Below are 20,056 nucleotides of genomic sequence, written 5' to 3'. Positions count from 1 at the left end.
TTTAACCTCCAACTTTGCAACCATAGATGTAGCTATCATTTAGTATATGTTTTCTAATCATGTACAAAGAGTTTTCTGGGTCTCAATTCATGCACAGGAAAACGTTATTTACTTTTGATACGAATGTCGATTGTATACTATACAGTCAGAAGATAATTTGCTGATTAAATGTATTTATACTGAACGCCAATCGAGTAAGCAGATTATAGAATACCCACTATTGCTGCTGATACAGCGAAACAGACGCGGCAATAATGAAGTAAAGTTTATCGTGATCCATACAGGAGGATTACAACAGTTATACCAGTTCTATCCAGCAAAAAGTGCAAATTCACTCACGTGAACTCAGGTTGTGCACTTATCAATGTGCTCTTCAAACGGCCGCCTCTCGTGCGATGCGAAGACTCGTTCGCAGCGAGGGCATTTGAGGGTTGCCGCTGGACCGTCACAGTCGACCTCGCAGCCGTGGCACAGCCCGCCAGGATGGCCGTTTCCAGCCTGAACGCGGGCGTGTAGTGGCTAAAAAACACAGCAGAATATTTGGCGTGAATACGACGCGATGCATAATGCAGTAATATGTTTCATTTCGCTCGAGAACGGAAGAAATACGAGTGCAATTAACCCCTCGTATCCAGCCTCGTACAATTACTTCAGGAAGAATTTTTCGCGCACTTTCTTTCGCCGCGTTTTTTTTCTCACCCGCTTAGCAAAAGTCGAGTACATTACACCAATGACTTCAATGACACTAACCTGCTGTTGTTGCTGATAAGCTATCTCCTGGATTTCTCTGGGCGAGTAACGATACGCTCTATTATCTTGCGGGTATGCAGGCTAGAATTGGAAGAAATATGAGATAAAGGGAAATAAATACAGTTTTCATTTTGTAATTAAAGATCTATCAAGTACGACAAAGGGCAAGATGATTTTTCGATGGTCCACTTTTCCTCCCAAATACGACAACTGACCATTGTTTCTGCCGGCTCAAAAATGGAGGTCGTGCTATCGTTCCAGTTTGCATAGAGGTCACTGGCTAATGTAGAAGAGAATCAAAAAGACGCACCCTGTCACCTACCTGTCGACGAGGATGCATAGTGATGTAGTCAGCAGGCGGTACTCTGTACCACGGTTCCTCAGCAGGGACCTGGAGATGACAATAAGTACAATATAATAAGCGAAACTATCACCATACCAACACAGAGTATAGAGTCTGCCAGAGGGCTCGCTTAAAGCAATATTCGTCGACAAATTATCGATGATAGACAGGCTGTTCTCTTCTGAACTATAGTTAACACTTTCTATATCTTTCTATACAGACGGCCCAGACCTCTCACCTGGACATCCGGTCTCCTCTCCCTCAGCTGTCTCTGGAGTCTCTCCTTGTCGCGTCTTTCGTTGTCAAAATCATCGCGATAAATCTGAATCTGTGTGCGAACGAAATGAATATCAACAAAACTAGTTTCAACACGCTAGTTTCTCATCAAGATAAGCGACACAACAAACCTGTTCCTTCAGTAACTTTATTTCTCTTTCAAATTCCTTCAGTCGCTCTTTTTGTGCCTCTCTGTCGGCCTGAATACGCTCGCGATCAGAACGCTCGTTTGCAAAATCATCAGCATACACTGCCACTTGCTGTTTTAACATCTCAATCTGCTCCGCATTCCCGCCGTTCATCGATACCAAAGAGGAACTAGCCACAGGCTGTAAATGTTCGTAAAAGCAATAAGTACGCATTGTTATGTAGGTTCTGTGTATTTTAAATGTGATTGGTTCATTCGTAGTCACATGACTTGAAATAAATGCAATGTTTCCCGTTGCCCGCTTTTTGTCATAAAAAAGTAAAGTGGTTTTTTTTAAATGTTTTTGTTCCTATATAACAAAACACTTAATGTACACTATCTCAGGAAATAGTGAGTTTTGTTTTCCCTCGAGACATTCAGACTCTTGGGAAAACAAAACTATTTCCCTTACATTAAGTGTATAAAATAAACATAGTAGTTTGAGAATAAACATAGTTAAGGTCCGTTTCCACTGGCAATTTTTGCTGAGATTTTCTTCTTTTGGTAGATGTGAACGAGTGAACTATAGTTACTGATGTCATCGACGCAAGTAGATGAAAAATAGCTTACTTGCTGTAAGGAGGCCCCAGCGGAAGTTAATCTTTCAATTTCTTGTCGAAGTTCTGCTTGATTTTGTTTCTCGATTTCAAAGAGACCTTGAAGATGTTTGATGTGTTCCTCCGCCGCCTATTAATGCGAATAATATGTTCAAGAAAATTTCACTAAAAAAGGTTTTCCCCGTTGATTCCTATAGAGATTTACTATTTCCTATAGACACAGTTAAAGCATCAAAGAATCACAGTACCGCTTTCATCTGCAAGGCCGCTTCTTTCGCCGCTTTCTCTTCGCTGATCATTTTCTTGGCTGCTGCCCATATTTTATCGCGTTTCTTCTGCTCTTCCACAAGCTCGTTGACTTTTTTAACGAGCTTGTCGTTTTCCATGGTTACCTCGTGAATTATCCTTGCACTGTCTTCGTCGGGCTGCCGGGACCTTGGATCAACATTCTTCGCCTTGTCCAGTTCATCAGCAAGTCTCGCTGTTATTTGCTCAAGCTCCGCGTTCTTCCGCGTCAGCTGCTCGATTACTTTCGTCATCTCGGCGATCGTGGCATCGTCGGGGGCTTGTCGTTGTGTTTCGTCGATTTCCCGCATTTTCCCAGATCTCTGGCGGAGTTGCGAAGCCAAACGATCTTTGTCAGCCTTCAGCTGTCGGTACTGATCGTCCCATTGATGATTTACCATTAAGAGCTGAAAGAAAACCAAAACTCTGGGTTATCTCTAAACAATCCCCTAATTCCATGTCCTGAATCCTAATCCACGAATATAATCTTTAATCTAATGCTTTAAAGTCAGCACGGATTAGGGTCAGGTTTGGGATTAAAATTAGGATGATATATTGGTGGATTTCGGACTGGAGTGGAATGAAATTACGAGCTAGCATTACCTCTTCTTTTTGTTTCTTCAGCATGTTAACTTGATCCTTAATACCATTATTGTTTTCTATCAACTAAAAAAATATAGTAATATACCATTTAGTAAACGATAATTTGGAAAAGTGAATCTGCTTTGAAAAATAATAACGGTACTTAAGAAAGTAGCTGGAAATAGTTTTATGTTAAACGTGGTATGGATACTCTTTTTGCAGGATCTCTCTCAAATGTAGTCATCTATGTATCCTAAATTTTTACCTCATCAATACGTTTGGTCATCAAGCCATTTACATGCTCTAGTTGACGTAATTTGGCCGAAGGACTCAATGAAATGTCTTCACCACCAGCTGTGACCAGCTGAAATTGTTCCATCGATGATTTGTGTGTACGATCCTAAATAGCATTGGATTAATCATGAGAGATAACAACCACAACAACAGGAGTTTTTATGGATCAGTTGCATGTTTCAATGAAAACCAAGTCACTTCTGATTTTCATACTACCACCATCGTTACCTTGATTAGTTCATGTTCCTTCAACGACTGTGTTGGTGGAATTCAAATCTAAACCTAACACGACTACACAAAAAATGGCCTAATGTTTCATCTTACCGGACCATATCCACGGGGAACATCTTCTAAACGTTTCTCCGCTTCTCCTGCCATTTGTTTGTGAATGATCTCCAATTCGGCCTGCTTCGAGTGTAATTGTTCATCGTACTTTTCCATAAGTTCAACCTGGGGAATGAGAATGGAAAAACCACGCCTAAGTACCGATCTTGAATTACGCGAGTGCCCTACTAATGGATCCTTACCACAAATTGTTCGTATTTTGAACTCATTTTTTCCTCTTTAATAGAAAGACCTTTAAAATCCGACAACAACTGGTTCTCGCTGAGAGGATCTGTATTTCTTGTCGGCACGTCGACATTTCCTAATCCACCTGGTTCAACAGGGAAAGACCTGCACTGATTCGCAAGTTGCAAGATTTCTTTTTCAACATCACGCGTTTCTTCACACTTGGCTTTCAAACATTCGCCTTAAGAAACATAACATAAGTTAGCAATTTCATCTCATCTGCATTAAAGTTAGTTTAGTTTACAGTAGGCTTTTTTCTGTAGTAACACTGGATCAATAGAGCTATCCAGTATAAATAAAGTTCGTTTAGTTTAGGTTTCCTCCTGTAGTAGCACTGGATCAATAAGAGATGATCCTTACTGGACCTCTAGGAAGAACAGTTTAGAACTGATAGAGCTATCCAGTTTAAATATAGTTAGTTTAGTTTAAGTTTCCTCCTGAAGTAACACTGAATCAATAAGAGATGATCCTTACTGGACCTCTAGGAAGAACAGTTTAGAACTGATAGAGCTAAATATAGTTAGTTTAGTTTAAGTTTCCTCCTGAAGTAACACTGGGTCAATAAAAAATGATCAAAACTAGCCAAATTTCCTTGTATATCTTAGGAAGTTAACAGTTTACCATAATTAGTCAAATACAAACACTGTACAATTTCTTACAAACACTTACCAAGTGCGCTAATTTTCCTCTTGTGTTCCTCTAACACACTTATTTCTTTCGATATGCGATCAATTTTCGCGATTATTTCTTTTTTACAATCATTTTCAACATATGTAGCTTCATCAATGTCCATAATTCGAAGTGTTTAACGCGATTGCTTATAAGCAACGTTTATGTAAACAAATCATTGTTCTAGGAAAAACAGATAACTTATAAGCAAATACATTTTAACAGCTGAGAACGAATTCTAATAATTCAGTGATGTGAAAGTGCTTACATCCGCATCTTAACCAGCCAAAACTGCTTTAAACTGGGTTGCGGTTAACAAGAAACCCATGCAACTATCATAAGCTAAGTCATATTCTAAGAAATTCTCATCCCAGTGGTAAAATTGAAATGACGAAGTTTCGTTATATTCCCTCAACATCGCATGCTTACAAAAATTAATATAACGAAAATTATACATATGTTATATAGCATTATACATCAGAATAGACATGTTATACAGATTATACGGGACATATATGCTTTCGAGTTGCTTTCATGTGCAGTGATTGCGATAAATAATTACGTCTCGTGAAACATATATAAGGAGAGATTATATTGATTTGTATTATCTATGAAATGTCTAATTTCATCGTTAATTGCATCGTTATAAACAGTTATATAATTAAAGTAAATCTGACCTAAAAAAAAATAAACTTGGCTTAAAGTGGGATAAATATTCATCAAATGTCTAAAAATAAAAGTCAAATAACAACATAGGAAGTTTTTATCTATGTAAAGATATTTTAAGTTTGAAATAGTCTAAAAACATTGTCCAACTCTAGAATACCCGTGAAAAACCGATGTCATACAGTGTGTCACTAAAATGTCACTATAAACTTTACGTTTGCCTGTAATTTTTGATAAAAATTTTGAAGGCAAAACGCGGAAGATATTTTTCTATATATGTCCGGAGGGTAACAAAGAATTAAAATAAATTATTAAAATGCTATTTTCGCTGAAAATTAGCAGTGAGAGGTCTGCCAAAATTTGCTCTCTTGGGAATTTTCAATGGGGTAAAAAATAAAATGTAGGCTAATACAATTAGAGTAACATTATCAGAAACCAGCCACAGTTCGGCTAAATTTCCTTCAAAACTAAATTTCCTTCTCTGCATTAGAGATATCTCTTCTAGTAAACGGATGCAGAACTATTCAATCCTTTCAAACATCTATCTACAATAAACTTTTTATAGAATCGGTTAACATCTTTCCTATATGTACAATTTTCAAGCCCAATTCCAGCATTTCATATTTCATGTAAAAGTCGATGAACAAGACAGATCATTTTGATGGTATGCACCTCGTATGATGAAGATGATGCAAGACTTGCTTTTACAATTGCTAGCTAATTAGTAATGAAAGAATTAAAAAGGATTTTTAAAAAGGACGTTTCACAAAACGCTGCATTCACGCGACGTAGAATATGGAGTGGGTAAGATTTGACATTTAACAGCAACATAACTTACCGTTGTTTTGACGTTGTTGATATAAGATTCTGTAGTGTATACCTTTCGTTGCAGAAACGTGCTGAGGTAGCTTCCCCAAATCATGATTTGCTTAACTAGCCTAAGTTAAGCTTCTAAATTTACACACGGTGTGTAATATATATGACGTAACCTCAGAGCCCTGCTGGTGTTTATCACGAGAAAAGAACCGAGAAATGTGTGATTTTAGGCTAGCAGTTTAGGCTTCTCGTTATCATCAAGCATCGCAAGTGTTCAGAAAGAAAATACGTCTATGTCTTCCGTTTCATTATTTACGCTAAAGGAAACCTTGGTGTAAATTTTATTAATATCAACAAACGTCATTTGGGGAAACCCTTTGCATAATTAGTTATAACGCCGGAAGTATCATGTTTTGAATTTTTATGATTGGTGTCACGATTCTTGTCTATTATAGTGAATATACCACGTTCTGAAATCTATTATATACTATATTACACGCGTAGTTCTTTGTGATTGAACGAGATGGTGATGAAATCAATCTTATTTACACAGTCCTAAACTTACACAGCCATCACTAGAAATATCGCTTCTTCTGTCGGGTACAAATTGTTTTAGCCTGCATAAGGACGTAAATAGATAAGGATACGTCCTGTTCGCGCAAACTACAAACTGTTAAGCTCGTCATCAAAACAAGAATATCGCTTCGCTTAGCGTGTAAAATGTCAAATAATAATTTAGCAGGTTTACGCAGGTATAGAATTTGCCTATTCACAAACATTAACAACGCTAGTAAAACTGATCTCATGCAGGTTCAAGCGGTTCACTGTAATGCGAATGTGCGATGTCTAAAGTAAAGACTGCTTTTCATTTCACAGAGAAATTAAATAAATGAACAACTATCAGAATACCATTCGTTTGCCCTGTATATTGATGAAGACCATCATGACCGCATGAGCAGATTTTAAGAACGTCGCTTCGCCTCATCGACAAAGGAATTTAATTTAGCAAACAGAGAGTGCGATTATACGAGTATTGTAAATAGAAATAATCTTCGCCGTCTTACAACGTGGCTGTTGTCTATTTTTTATGAAATTTCGATGAGTGAAACGATTCTTATTAAATGCAAAGCAATATCGAGTTCCTGCTTGGATCCGATTGCAAGAAATAAACGGAAAAATAAAAGAATATAGCTGTATTTAAAAGACAGGATTTGATATCTGTTCAGTATCGTCTGGACTACATATCTTTGCATATATATACATATTTAGCTACATGACATATGCGATTTCGGTGTTAGATGCATGACGTCGCAAGACCCCGCGCCATGTGGTCAACATGTGGCCAGTACAACGTGTCAACATTTTTTATCAGTAGAACTACTTTGGTCTGCCTAAAACGCTTACTCTTCTATTCATAAAAATAAAAGCTAATCTTGATATGTATTTTATGCAACGTGACACTGACAGTAAAGATCTAAGCATTCAAAGGGAACCAAGACGACCTCTGACACGTTAAATTTAATACATTATAGTTATATGAAATTTTCGCCACTTACCGCATATCTATACATCTATATATCTCAGATGCTGAGAAAATCCAAACTGCATTTGACACCTTTAATATATCTTGTCATCATTTCGTCTATATATTCACGCGACTTAACTGTCTTAAGCCGAAAATAACAGTTGCAAAACGAATGCGATGCATAAAAAAATTGACAGAACGAACGAGATTATTCGTTACAAAATTCTTTCAAGTTGTACTTGAGATATCCAATGGCAATATAATATGAAAATTTTGGCAGTAAAGAATAAACTTTTCGAAGCTCTACGAGTTTGCTTTCTACCGTAAGTATGGCAGAAATGTCGGAAAACGAGAAAACAAGATATTCAAATCTAGGATGTTTTGAAATGAGTGGAACTCAAATTATTCGAATAACGTAGTAAATGTCAATAAAAACCGTTAAATATTTGGCAATTAAAACACAACTTGGCTATTAACGCACCAGAAATATTTCACGACCGTCATATTCTTCGAAAACACGCAGAAAATGCGAATTCGGTAAGATTGTAAATATGATAATCGTCTCTTTTTGATCGCTACTCTTCAAGTAGTTTTATGCCCAAAGATGGAGTCAAACCGTTACAAAACGTCAAAGCCAAAGGGGAAAACTCTTGTATAAACCTCTCGATTCTAAAAGAAAAAACTCCATATCCAGTAATACACATGACACGCACGCACCTTAGCTTATCAATGAAACTTTCATATTTAAAACTGCCAATAATGGCTTTCTGTGGTATTAATGGGGTTAAGATGTCGCGTCGGAGGATACAGCCAATGGCCAAATTTAGAAGTAATTCCATCTGCAGCCGTATTTTACAGGTGCGCCAGGAAATTGGAATCCGAGTATTGACAAATGATTCATCTATTTAGCAATTCAGTATTTATTCATACAACATTTTCCCTTGGGAAAGCCCTTAGCTATTCACACCTCAGTGCCCACGCTCTTATACAACAAAACTGAAACAAAATCACGACTTCTTTGGTTGGAGAGTCCCTAATTCGAAAATTACTAAAAAAATGTATACGAAGCATCATGTCACTTTCGTTTACCAACGAATTCGAGTTTTAACCGATGAAAACTGGAGATTAAGACAGGATTGCCAGGAAGACAAAAGAAATCCAACTGTGGTAATGTATTACAACCCACGCGAAACATCTTAAAACACAACGGGAAATTAATTTGAAATTCAAATTTCTATCTTGCATAATACGCAGTAGATTCATTATATATGATATAACATCTGGATGAAATCTTCTCGACGTTTCGACCTAAGGGCCTTCATCAGAAAATGAAAGAGAATCTTCATAAACAACAAATTTCAGACGCACGTATCTTTAGTTGCTAAAAGGCCATTGCAGAGTCTGAAAGATATTATCCTTCACATAAAGTGCTGATTGGTGGTTGGTCAGATAAAGGGGGTAGTGGTTTAGACAGAGTGGTTGAAATGGTTCCAACGGTTGTGGCAGTTGGTATGGTTGGAAGCTGCAGTGGTTGCACAAATTGCATTGTTGGGATACTTGCACCATTTCCAGTTTCAAGATTTGCACTGGTTGCAATAGTTACAACAATTGCAATATTGCAGTGGTTTATGTCATCAGGACAATAGACCTGGTTTAGAAAGTTGAGGACTTGCATGGGTTGTCATGTTGAAGTACTTGCAACAATTGCATTGATTTGGACTTGGTTTCAGTTGTTGCAAAGTGTTTCATCAGTTTCAATGTTGCAGCACATCCTCAGGACCATTGACATGGTTCAGGAGTTGCAGTGCTTGCAACAGTTTGGTACCAGTTTTTAGAGGTTCCTCCACTTGATGTTGTCATGACCATGTGGAAGTGGTTGCACTTCATCACTATCTTTAAAAATCTTCCTGGATGCACCCTCTGCAACAGTTGAAGTCCTTGCAACGGCCAATTAGGAACAACCTATCACATCCACCTCCCAAGCACTGCAGGAGAACAGGAAATCTCCATCAAGCTATGCAAATTACTACTCATATTTCCATTCAATCTACCTGTAATACACAAGAATAACTTTAACACTCCTGGAGGAAACTAGCCTTATTCAGAGTATAGGATATGGATATTATCCAAAGTATTTCTGCCTTCATCACTTTGATACAGAGGACATGTGATTTGCCTTCAACATACAAAATGACTTGTTGCTCGCATTGAAGACTCGCATCTTTTTAGCCACTGTTGCATCACTGGCAAAACACATAACAAAAGCTGATATAACATACTTTCACACAGACAAAAGCAATCAACTATCTACTCAGGGTAAATGACTAGCCACTTGTGACAGTCTGACTTGATTTCAGTTAAAGGATTACAACTTTTGAGTGGATTGCAAAAGAAAAGTGTTAGCCAGTATTTTTTTAATACTCGAAAAAACCTGGGAAACATCAAATTGTTCCTTCTTTATCCTATGGGCATATAGTAAATAGCCTGCAGAATGTCCCAAAGCAATATTGCAACATCCTGAGTATTGGGTAAGGTGTCTTACAAGAAAGGAAAATTTTCAATAACTCCTTCAATTTTTTTTTGTTGATTTCTGCATGTTAACATCAACTTAGACTGCCGACCTGTTAGAAACACAAGGTATTGTCCACAGTAACAATCACGCTGAACAAACTCATCCAAACCACTTAACTGTGATTCCACCAAATGTTTTTTAAACACAAATCATTCACTACCCAAATGTATGACATGGAATATACAACCATCAATATGAGACTACAACAAAGACAACTAAAACTTCACTAATATTACTAATATAATACCATCAAAGGCCGGTTATATTGGACTGAAAATATTTCACACAGTTTACCTTCTGTATTTGGTCTAAAATACGGCAAATACAGATTTCCCACCATCCATCTTCGACAACAATAAAGACTACCAAAGCGCATGTCGCATCAACTCTGATATCAGAGTTACAGTCACCCAATATTTTTCGGTAATCTGTTGTATTCTCTCAATAAATAAGCCAATATTTAGATCCAACAGGCTCACAAGCATAGGAGCTTGACCTAAAACTAGCAGTACGCACTTCATACGTGTACATCCAATCACAACAGTATATATAATTAACGAATCTTCCATGTATATAGAATAACATACCACTACACTTTTTTTCATTGCCTATACAATGAATAGTGCCTTGTACAGACCAAACCGTTATGTGAGAATTTAAAAATATGAAAATTTACTGTGCGGACACTGTCACAATATCGAAATCTACAAAAAAACAAAGCGCTCTTTGCCGTAACCCCCTGCTATGTGCAAGAGTACTTTATATAGATATACATGACATTTGAGTAGCTTCAACTTTGTGAATAGTAAATTAGATTTCTAAGAAATAATTGAAAATTATATTTAAATAACAATACCATTTCTTGGAAGTGAAACATGGTAGTTCCAGTAGAATATTCTTCGATAAAAGTTGATGTGGCTGCTTAGAATTTTGTGTGGTTAAGGTCTTGAGGAAAATATTGCATTCCACTTTACGGAACGGAAATCAGCTCTAAAGAAGCATTCCGGAACTGGCCAGAAAACTATAAATCGTGGATTGCGATAGATCCATGCCTTTTATTATAAATGCGTAGGTACTAGGTAGCAACAACCTTACTTCGATTATTTGCAAATTAAAGAATTTTCCCTATTTGTACTTATGTAAAAGCTCTTTTATGCCCTTTTTAAGTCATGCTGGGCAACGATGCAACAAGCAACGCATCCAAAACATTAATGCGTTTCAATCTATGTGAAAATAAACAATGCTATGCTTATACAATACATAGCATAGCTTTTGAAACGAAATGCTCGCAGGAAACGCGTCAAAGCAGTACAATAACATGTTGTTGCCAGCTGAAACTCGGCCAAACAAAGCTTTGTTTGTATGATGCTATCGTTATAAATTGTTTACACCTATGTTCCAGAGGGAAAATCCCATATATAATCTGTAACGTAATTTGCCTAAATTCCTTGCAAACTCGTACTATAACCTATCAATTTGAAGTTCGGAAAACGCACTTTCAAATGCGCGTACTTTTGTGACCTTAAACCGTACGAGGATGCAGTAATTTGGACAAACATTTCATAAACGGCTGAACGATCAATGCACTTACCTGTTAGCGATTTCGCCGCTACAAATCGTTGTAAATTCAGCTTGCTTCGGCAGTATATATTCATACCCAGCCAGAAGAAGCCGAAGGGTAAATTTTTAGGCAAAAACCACGTAAAATCCGAAGGAAGATAACTTCCTAGAAACCATCTGGCCGTTCATGGCAATTCAAATCTAGTAAATTTTAATTATAGTTCCCAGTACTTTTGCGCGGCCAAACATGAAAACGATGGGGGTTTCCGGCAAAGAGCTGATGTGAAAGATGATACAAATTTAAATCCTCGACACTAAATGCACTCTGCATTGTATCAAAAACCAAAAAAACAATGAGATTTGTATTACGGCATCTCGACTCGGGATTCAGTCTGCCTACAAAATGCGTAGTTGGCGTAGTCGGCGAATCGTATGATTAAACTATGATTGACAGACGCTGATAATTAAAATTTAAATATGACCGGAATTCGTAAAACGCGGACGCGAAAAAACACGGAGTGCGGAAAGGAACAATACGGACTCAACCCAAAATACGAAGTCACAGGTCACAAGAACGGTACACCGTCGTTCCGAAATAGTCTCAATGACCCAATCTGTTTTTTAAACTCCCTATTTTGAAATTCGGATTGAGATAGCAATGGCGGGTATCTCGCAAGTTTTGCGTAATCCGTGTCCAGTGGCAGTGTCCAGTATGAGTGATTCATTGAAATTCTCCAGACATGTTTTGTGTTGCCTTAGAAACCGTAAGCTCACCAACATCGCAAGCGTTGTTTTACCAACGAGAAGCTCTAGATATTGCTTTAAATCTCTTTTTTTCGCACCTGTAACTAGCGAGTTTACTCTTACTGTAGAATGTTCCATTGGATGGAGGAAAGGTTGTTACCGACCAATCAAAAAATACCATTTTTTCGCAATTAAAATCTTTCGCAAAACAATATTAGCCTTGTTATATAGTGCTGTTATTTCTTTCTCAAACATATTCGTCGCCTATTAGCTCATTTGAATGCAAGTTCAAGTGTAAACAAATTTATGTATCTATGCACGAATCTATGTTTTAGTAATATCTCGGTTTTAGTCCGCCAGTGGGTAGTCGTCTCGTGAGAATATCAGCTGAGAGACCTAATATCAGCTTAGAGACCTAATCAGTTGCGAGAGCCGTCTGGAAGGTACCTATATGGTTCATAGAGTTCTTGTTTTGTCTTTTTTTTGCCTGACACGATAAATTTCATCGCAAAAGCGCATGCCCGTAAAACTGTCGACAATTTTCAAGGTATAGCACAGTAGCCCGCTATTGTGTTTTTGCTTCACATTAAGTATCCTCATCCTTAACTCAACTGCTGACATATCATCGCAGGCGCCATTATTCATGTAGGTAAAGTGGCGCCTGCGATGATATGTCAGCAGTTGAATTAAAAATGAGGATCCCTGGGTATAGCATGCGAACTAGCCAATTAAAATGAAGAACACAAAGCGAAGAGCCAATCATATTTTTGATGTACTGAGTTTAAATAAGGTTGACGTTACTAATATTATTTTGATTGTCATTTATAACTGTTGAAATTATTCTCTGGGTTCACTTCGTTTCACTTTTGAATTTGGATCGATCATTCTTAGTTCTTGTTCATTCTGGAAGCTATTTTAGCAATGTATTCACAACTGTAATTCGCCAAGAAAAAAGCATAACGGAATGTAAAGAGTAAGGAGGAATCCAAAAGTCAAAACATCTATGGCTATGACTATATAATTCTGAATAGAAAGATTTTTTAGCTATAAAGTTTACCCACAGTTAATAGTTGGCCAGCATTACCAAAATAATACGCCGACTTAATACAATCCTACCTAATACAGTAAATTCAGTAATGACTCCTTATATACAGTCACATGAATATCATGGTACCCACACGGTCACCAACACAAAAAAACCCAACAAATTCATTCGAAATATCACCGATGTTTTGCGTTTTCAGTGATTTCTCATTCTCAGTCGTGTTCACGAGAGTGACGAGACGAGAGTTCGTATGACTATACGAGTGTCAGAGCTTATTATATCAAGGTCACTGGATGGATATACAGATCATGTACTTAGTTACAGTGCAGTAAAAACGAGTCGTTTTTCGCTTAGGAAAATCGTTATAAACCCAAAACTCCAAAAAGTTGCCGGCAATACATCCCTGAGATCTAAAGTTCACAACACATGCTGACATACACGATGCTAATCGGTGCCTTGCATCACTTCTGACCTTAAGCCAGTAGAGGCCAAGGTCGTTGCTCGATTGTTACAATCGTCGTTTATCTAATAGTTTAAACAAATACTTCACGGTTAAGAATGGCTCTAAATTAAGACAAATACCTATAGTCTACCAATTTTATTTTTAGAATACTCTATACCAAAAATTCAAGCATTAATTCTTACCACATGTAATTTCTGATATTCTTTACCATAAACCTCGCAGTTGTGACTCTGTCTTAGACTATTTTTAAATGACTGGGCAGACTAGTACGTACAGCTATAATAATACCTCACCTGATATGCACGTGACGTCGTGAAACCCATCATGCGTTTCCCACGTGCAGGCATCCATAATTGTAGAAAAAGTTATTTTCTATCGCAGAATACACACTGTATGCCTGCATGCTAAGATATGCTTGCAACGTCCATGTTTGGAGTTACAATTTCTAAGTATTGGTTGTACGGCGTTCTATCATAAACCCGGGCGGCCCTGTTCGTGCTATGAAATTATGGATTATTTATAGATTAGCTTTTTTTATTAATTTATAGCTGAGATCAAATAATCTATATAATTATTACCTCAGACTCAGTATTCTTACATATATTTATTACCACTCGCACGCATGTTTCTATATTAAATTGTTGAACTCGCAAAACGCTTCCTCTTAGCCCCGTTTTAGACGTCGAGTTTTTCATATGCCGGAATCGAATACAAAAGACTTCGGTTCATTAACATCAGGTTCAGCGCATGAAAGGTTCGAAGTCTGAAACGCGGGCCTTTACTCATTCCGGTATATCATGCAATGATGTAATTCCGGCTATATTATACAATGACATAATTTGTTACGTTTCAATTATGACATCATTTGAAGGACATTCAAGTTTATATTTTGTCACTGATTGCATAATGGTTGTTTGGTGATATGACGTACGTGTACGCCGATGTACCGAACTGTCAGTGGTGCCACGCACTTATAAAGTTTAATACATATATACAAATATCTATAAACTGCTAATATAACTATAATCTTAACGGCTAACCCTATCCTATATAACCCACTGGCATTGACTGAGCCGTCTACACCACACATATTGCTAAATTAAACCCTGCATCTGCACAATTGCCATATCTTTGTAATTAAATATATATTTCAATGAATTTCAATGACTTACCAAATGGTAGAGGTCAGTGGTGGATAAGTATCTTCCTTAGTATAAAAGATGTAATAATCAATAGCTTTCAACATCGCAACTACAACACACAGCTTAAAGCGAACTCTTACAAAACAACGAAGCCAAAGAAGTCTTTCTTTTCCAGTGATCACGTAATTCTTTATTTACAGTATTATATAACTACTAAGTGCCCTTGAAGGATATTTTTCATCATGTGATGAGATTTAATATGTACATTACGTGATATAAATATCATTTGACATTTTTTAACTATTAACAACATGGTTGCATGTCAACAAATAACTAAATCCACGCATTATGTTAGCTATTTAAATTTGTCCTAATTTATCCCTAAGGCTAAAAAGCTACTACAACCCCACTTTCAGGAACGTAGCGGGCAGGATTAAACGTGTGTTTTGTTCACTGATTGATGTCATGCAAAAATCAGGGTCGGTTGTTATATGTACGATATTATATTTATAAGATATGATAAGGGCAACCCAGACAAAAAGAATTGTTTTAGAGCTATTTATAGAAAGCAAATATCTGTTACACGTATATATCTGTTGTCTTTCAAAGACATCGCAATGGCATGTGTGTCACACTTCCTTGCACGAAAGAACTGATTACTTATTGAACTGGGGCCGGTTGTACTTGTATCAAGCCCGTTTAGCTCAGTTAAACAGTGGCTCAACATAGAAGCTCAGCAAGTCTTTCGATTTATTCAACAAGCAAACTAAACGTTTTTAACCTAGCTTAATATACAACGATACAGTTCACAACATATTCAGTGCACAATGTAATTAGGAGTGTTATTTATTTAAACTTATGTTTATAAGCTAAACAGGTAGATACAACCGGCCTCGCCGGGCTAGTTTCATTATAGAAACTTACTTCTTTAATGAAACGCTTCTGAAATTATTCATTTCGTATATACACTCTATGTTTGATTAGTTTGAATCCGGAAAAAGAGCGCAAAACGCCCCAACTTAAGGGGCCGTTAGTCGGTTGTATTGACGTAATTCATGTGTCATATAAAAAAACCCCGTACAATATTATTACATGCAGTTCCTCCCAATTCAAATTTTCAAAGTTCCGGCAAACGTGCAAAACAGTATTACATAATAATATAGTCTTTTATTTGGACGATTTGAAATGAACTGCGTCTTGCCCTTGGTTTTTAAAATGTATACTATCGTCGAGCAATCGTCACGAATATTATAATAGTCGGGTTGGAAACTGAAAAACTCGAGTTTCGTTGTGTGGGCTTAAGAGGCATATGCAACCCAAAACCAGCTGGACATGCTGAGGTATCCGCCTCGTGAGGTGGGCTAAGTTTAGAGATAACTTCTCGTTGTCCGGTAAGCACAACTGGCCTGCATGTTCGTACTATCGTATGTTGTATGGTTATTATATACGTGGGCGTGTGGAGCCGGTTGTTCGAAAGGCGTTTAAACGGTGGATAAAGCCAAAGTTTAATTGAAAAAAACTCTCATACATCTTGTGAAAGACTGCATGAGCCTACATCTTATAAAAGTTATATATCCATTAAATGTTTATGTATTTCTAGCTATTGAAAATTTAACTGTTTACATCAGAATATTTCGCCGGCTCATTTGTTCAATGAATAGATAATTGTGTTTTTATTTTGAACAATGATATTTGCCGTTTATAATACATATAAACGCCTTCGAAAAACCGGCCCAAAAAGGTTTGATAACGAACCTACTAACAGCACTAACCGTAATCAAAAGTGAATGTCCATCAGTCCATGCATCTCTGTCTTTTTCCGATATATAATCACCGAGACTGTAGTCGTAAACATTTAACCCCACACCTACAGAACCTACATGAAAAAGAAAGTATACATATTATAGATATAAATAGCATTGAAGTTTCGTTTTTGATGGCAGACACTTTGAGAGAGAATGTATCTAGTATGACAATAAGTGACACTATGAAATAATACGCCGGTCCTTTGGATAATCAATTCCGGCATCGTGAACATCCATCGAAAGAAGATAACAATCTACAGTTAACGCTGTTAGCGGTTGTCAATTTACCGTGAAAGCAAGCCATAAGCACTCTTTAGATTATTCATTTAAATGTTTTACACTGCAGGGAAGTAGGGAGTTTCTCTTAAGTATGGGGGCGTGCATGCGCATACGTGGGCATAATTCCGCATTAATACCGGTTTAACATTATTACTCCAAGAACTCGATATGTACCGGTTAGATCCCAGATCCCACCAATCGGATTTGTTTCGACTTCAAAAGCGCAGGAAGTTAATAGCGCTGTCAGCGCTAAGGATAACGGGAAGTCAATGCGTTTAAAAAGTTCGTTGTAAATTGTAATTCGATATTTTTCCCGCCGAAGCAATTAATAAGAATATTCCTATATTGAATATATTCCGATTAACAGAAGAGGAGTTTCTATGAAACTTGAAATCATGCAATTGTAAAGTCAATTATAACTAATCCTGAGCTTCGCTTACATATGATTGTTGCTGCCTAATGCTGCAATTCGATTCTATGCGCAATTTGCATCCAGTTTGAAAGATGTGAACGCGGGTGCCTTTTAGTTAAGCATGTTCAAATAAGAGTTCTTAGACTTCAAAGCACTTGAAACTAATTCCTCGTAAAATCGCACAGCACGAATTGGCTGAATTTGAATTTGAAACTGAATTGAATTTAGACTGGCTATGATTTATGTATATGAAATCTGAACTGAATACGTTCCCTGCAGTTGAGTATATCACGCATTCAATTTCTACAGTTATTCAGGATTATATTAGCAGTCTCGTTATAGATTAACTATTTACCATTGCAACCGATCGAGTAAGCTCCATAATTCACCAATGTTGTGCATTTTTGCACTACCATGCATGATTAAATAAACCATAAGTCATCGTGAAGAATTTTAGAATGCCAATTACTATAAGACCATGCATGCAGCAAATTCTTGACAAGCTTCAGAGCACAGCACCGTGAAACGTTAAGTTAAACGTTTAATATCATAAGCATACACCTAGCGGCCTATATGTATTAAACGTAACACCACCTACACATGCATTCGAAAATTTCGTTACGAGATGAATCCACGTTTTGTATAGATATATATATATATTTAGTTTCGATATAACTAAATAAGATACTAATATATATCCCGGAAATGCAACTATATGCAAGCACTGAAAAGAACATGAAATTATACTTACCATACGTTTTAAAAAAGGTTTAAATTGCTATATATACCAAGTACATGAGATTCCCTTTTGCAAAATGTAAGAGCATCACCCATACAGTCAGTTAATTAAGACCGCCACAAGTTCCAACTTCTAGGAAGACCTACTAATCAGAGTATATAATATCAATAACTATCAGTTCCTGCACAACTATTTCCGCTTGCATTGGAGGGTGGTTACCAGTATAATTCATGTAAGGACAGTCTTGGTGCGTCTGGCAGTACTGATTATAGAGTTGTACGAGTACTGAGTACACTTGTGAAAATGTTATCAATGTTTACTACACAACGGCTAGCGGAGAATTAGCAAGTATTTTCTCTTTTATTCAAAATTAAGCTTGTAAAGCTGCCGTCTTTATTCAAAACGAAATTGCAATGAAATCAATTTGTCAGTTTCGACTTCCTCATTCCTTAAGGAATGTCGTTAATCTTCCTCATCAAGTTAATCTAAAAAAGTATATGATGCTTCTTTAGTCTTTACTTCATTTGTTTCCGCGGAAAATTAATCAGTGTTGCCAATTTCAAAAGAATATTGACTACAAATAATTATAACTAATACATTTAATTGTATATACGAATTGATGATACGTTGTGAGCTGACTAAAGTTAACACATCATGACATCATGATAGAACATAACTGGGAAACGACCTTTGGAAATGTGGCTTTGAGTTTTTTAGAATTAACGATGATGTGGTTGGCAGGAAAGTTCAGTAAAGTGACTAAACTAGCTAATCATGAGATGGGTAACTGAGAAATGACTAGCTCGACAGAACTACCTATACAGCATGTAGCAGCAACTGTCTAAAGTTAATCGTTAATCGCTGAACTCGCAGCTATGGACGAAAGTGCACATTGTTTCACAGGCAGACAGCATTTGTCCCTTCTTAGTTTAGTCAGAGTTGATTCACCTTAACGCATCAATTTATTTACCGACAATCAGTCAAATCCAGTTATACAAAGAAATGCAAGGTTATATGGATACAACGAACAACTCCGTCGAACAGGCTTCGCGTAGTCTTGATTCCTGTATCATAGGTATTTCCCCGAATAGATCATATCTTTGGAAAGATTCAAATTCCTAACAGGGAATTCCTGAGAATTTCAGGGGAAGGCCCACGTGCACGTGATAAAGAACTTGGAATAAGCGCAAATTTTATTGGTAATCATATCCTGGTTCTATAATACATTGAAAATCAGAAAGTCAATTCTTTGGAATATTCAATTCTGTGTTTCACTTTATATTTCTAGTGAAACCGAGCTCACGGATGATATATATATACCCTTTAGGGCCTGTTTACCTGGAGGTCGCCGGGGTAACCCTAGTTAATGTATTTTATATAGGATGCATTTATATGCGCGCTATGGGTTCCCTAGGGGTTAAGGTCACCTTATCAAATAGGTTTTTATTTGCATAAGCCGCGTCAGTACTAAGCAAGGATTCCAACTTCCAAGGAAGGATGGCGTAGTAAAATCATATATCTCAGTCTAGCGAGGCTTTTCCTTTAGACGAGAACGTTGCGAATGATATCAATTTAGCTTAAACGCGCGCTAATTTTTGATCCGCGTAGAATACAGATATGACTGATCTGTGCTTTATCATGGTATAACATTCAGAGGTGACTTTGGTTCATATAGCATGCAACCTTTAATCAGAAACAAACATTTCGTAATTTCCAATAATTGCTGGAGTTAACCAAGCTAGCGGCGATACAAGGACGTCATGTAAACAGGCCCG

General features: G+C 37.1%; 1 protein-coding gene across 5 annotated transcripts; it reads right to left on the bottom strand.

Moving 5' to 3' along the window:
• Positions 1-35: 35 nt before the first annotated feature.
• Positions 36-16,916, bottom strand: LOC114527431 (TNFAIP3-interacting protein 2-like). Of its 5 annotated transcripts, none has more exons than XM_028549074.1 (13): positions 16,819-16,916; positions 4,514-4,696; positions 3,802-4,025; positions 3,599-3,724; positions 3,246-3,380; positions 3,002-3,064; positions 2,362-2,805; positions 2,127-2,243; positions 1,501-1,698; positions 1,332-1,421; positions 1,073-1,141; positions 751-831; positions 36-519 (listed from the first exon to the last, which is right to left on the bottom strand). In XM_028549074.1, the coding sequence occupies exons 2-13, from the start codon at positions 4,635-4,637 to the stop codon at positions 346-348; spliced, it is 1,845 nt and encodes a 614-aa protein (XP_028404875.1). In that variant the 5' UTR covers positions 4,638-4,696; positions 16,819-16,916; the 3' UTR covers positions 36-345. The 5 variants fall into 5 exon arrangements, with proteins under 5 accessions (XP_028404875.1, XP_028404878.1, XP_028404876.1 ...); XM_028549077.1 differs by lacking the exon at positions 16,819-16,916 and adding an exon at positions 15,077-15,098; XM_028549075.1 differs by lacking the exon at positions 16,819-16,916 and adding an exon at positions 14,087-14,109.
• Between the last annotated feature and the right edge of the window lie 3,140 nt (positions 16,917-20,056).

This window comes from Dendronephthya gigantea, unplaced genomic scaffold (genome assembly GCF_004324835.1).
Source record: "Dendronephthya gigantea isolate DGI-Jeju-01 unplaced genomic scaffold, DenGig_1.0 000045F, whole genome shotgun sequence".
NCBI classification, from domain to species: Eukaryota; Metazoa; Cnidaria; class Anthozoa; order Malacalcyonacea; family Nephtheidae; genus Dendronephthya; species Dendronephthya gigantea.
This window is presented reverse-complemented; position numbering and strand designations above follow the sequence as displayed.

What these genes read in the sequence shown, in the direction of transcription:
- LOC114527431 (XM_028549074.1), bottom strand. Translation starts at nt 4,637, where the DNA reads ATGGACATTGATGAAGCTACATATGTTGAAAATGATTGTAAAAAAGAA. An exon ending in AGAGGAGACCGGATGTCCAG is followed by an intron (nt 1,142 to 1,331) that starts GTGAGAGGTCTG and finishes TGTCATCTCCAG; the next exon opens with GTCCCTGCTGAGGAACCGTG. An exon ending in CTATGCATCCTCGTCGACAG is followed by an intron (nt 832 to 1,072) that starts GTAGGTGACAGG and finishes TTCCAATTCTAG; the next exon opens with CCTGCATACCCGCAAGATAA.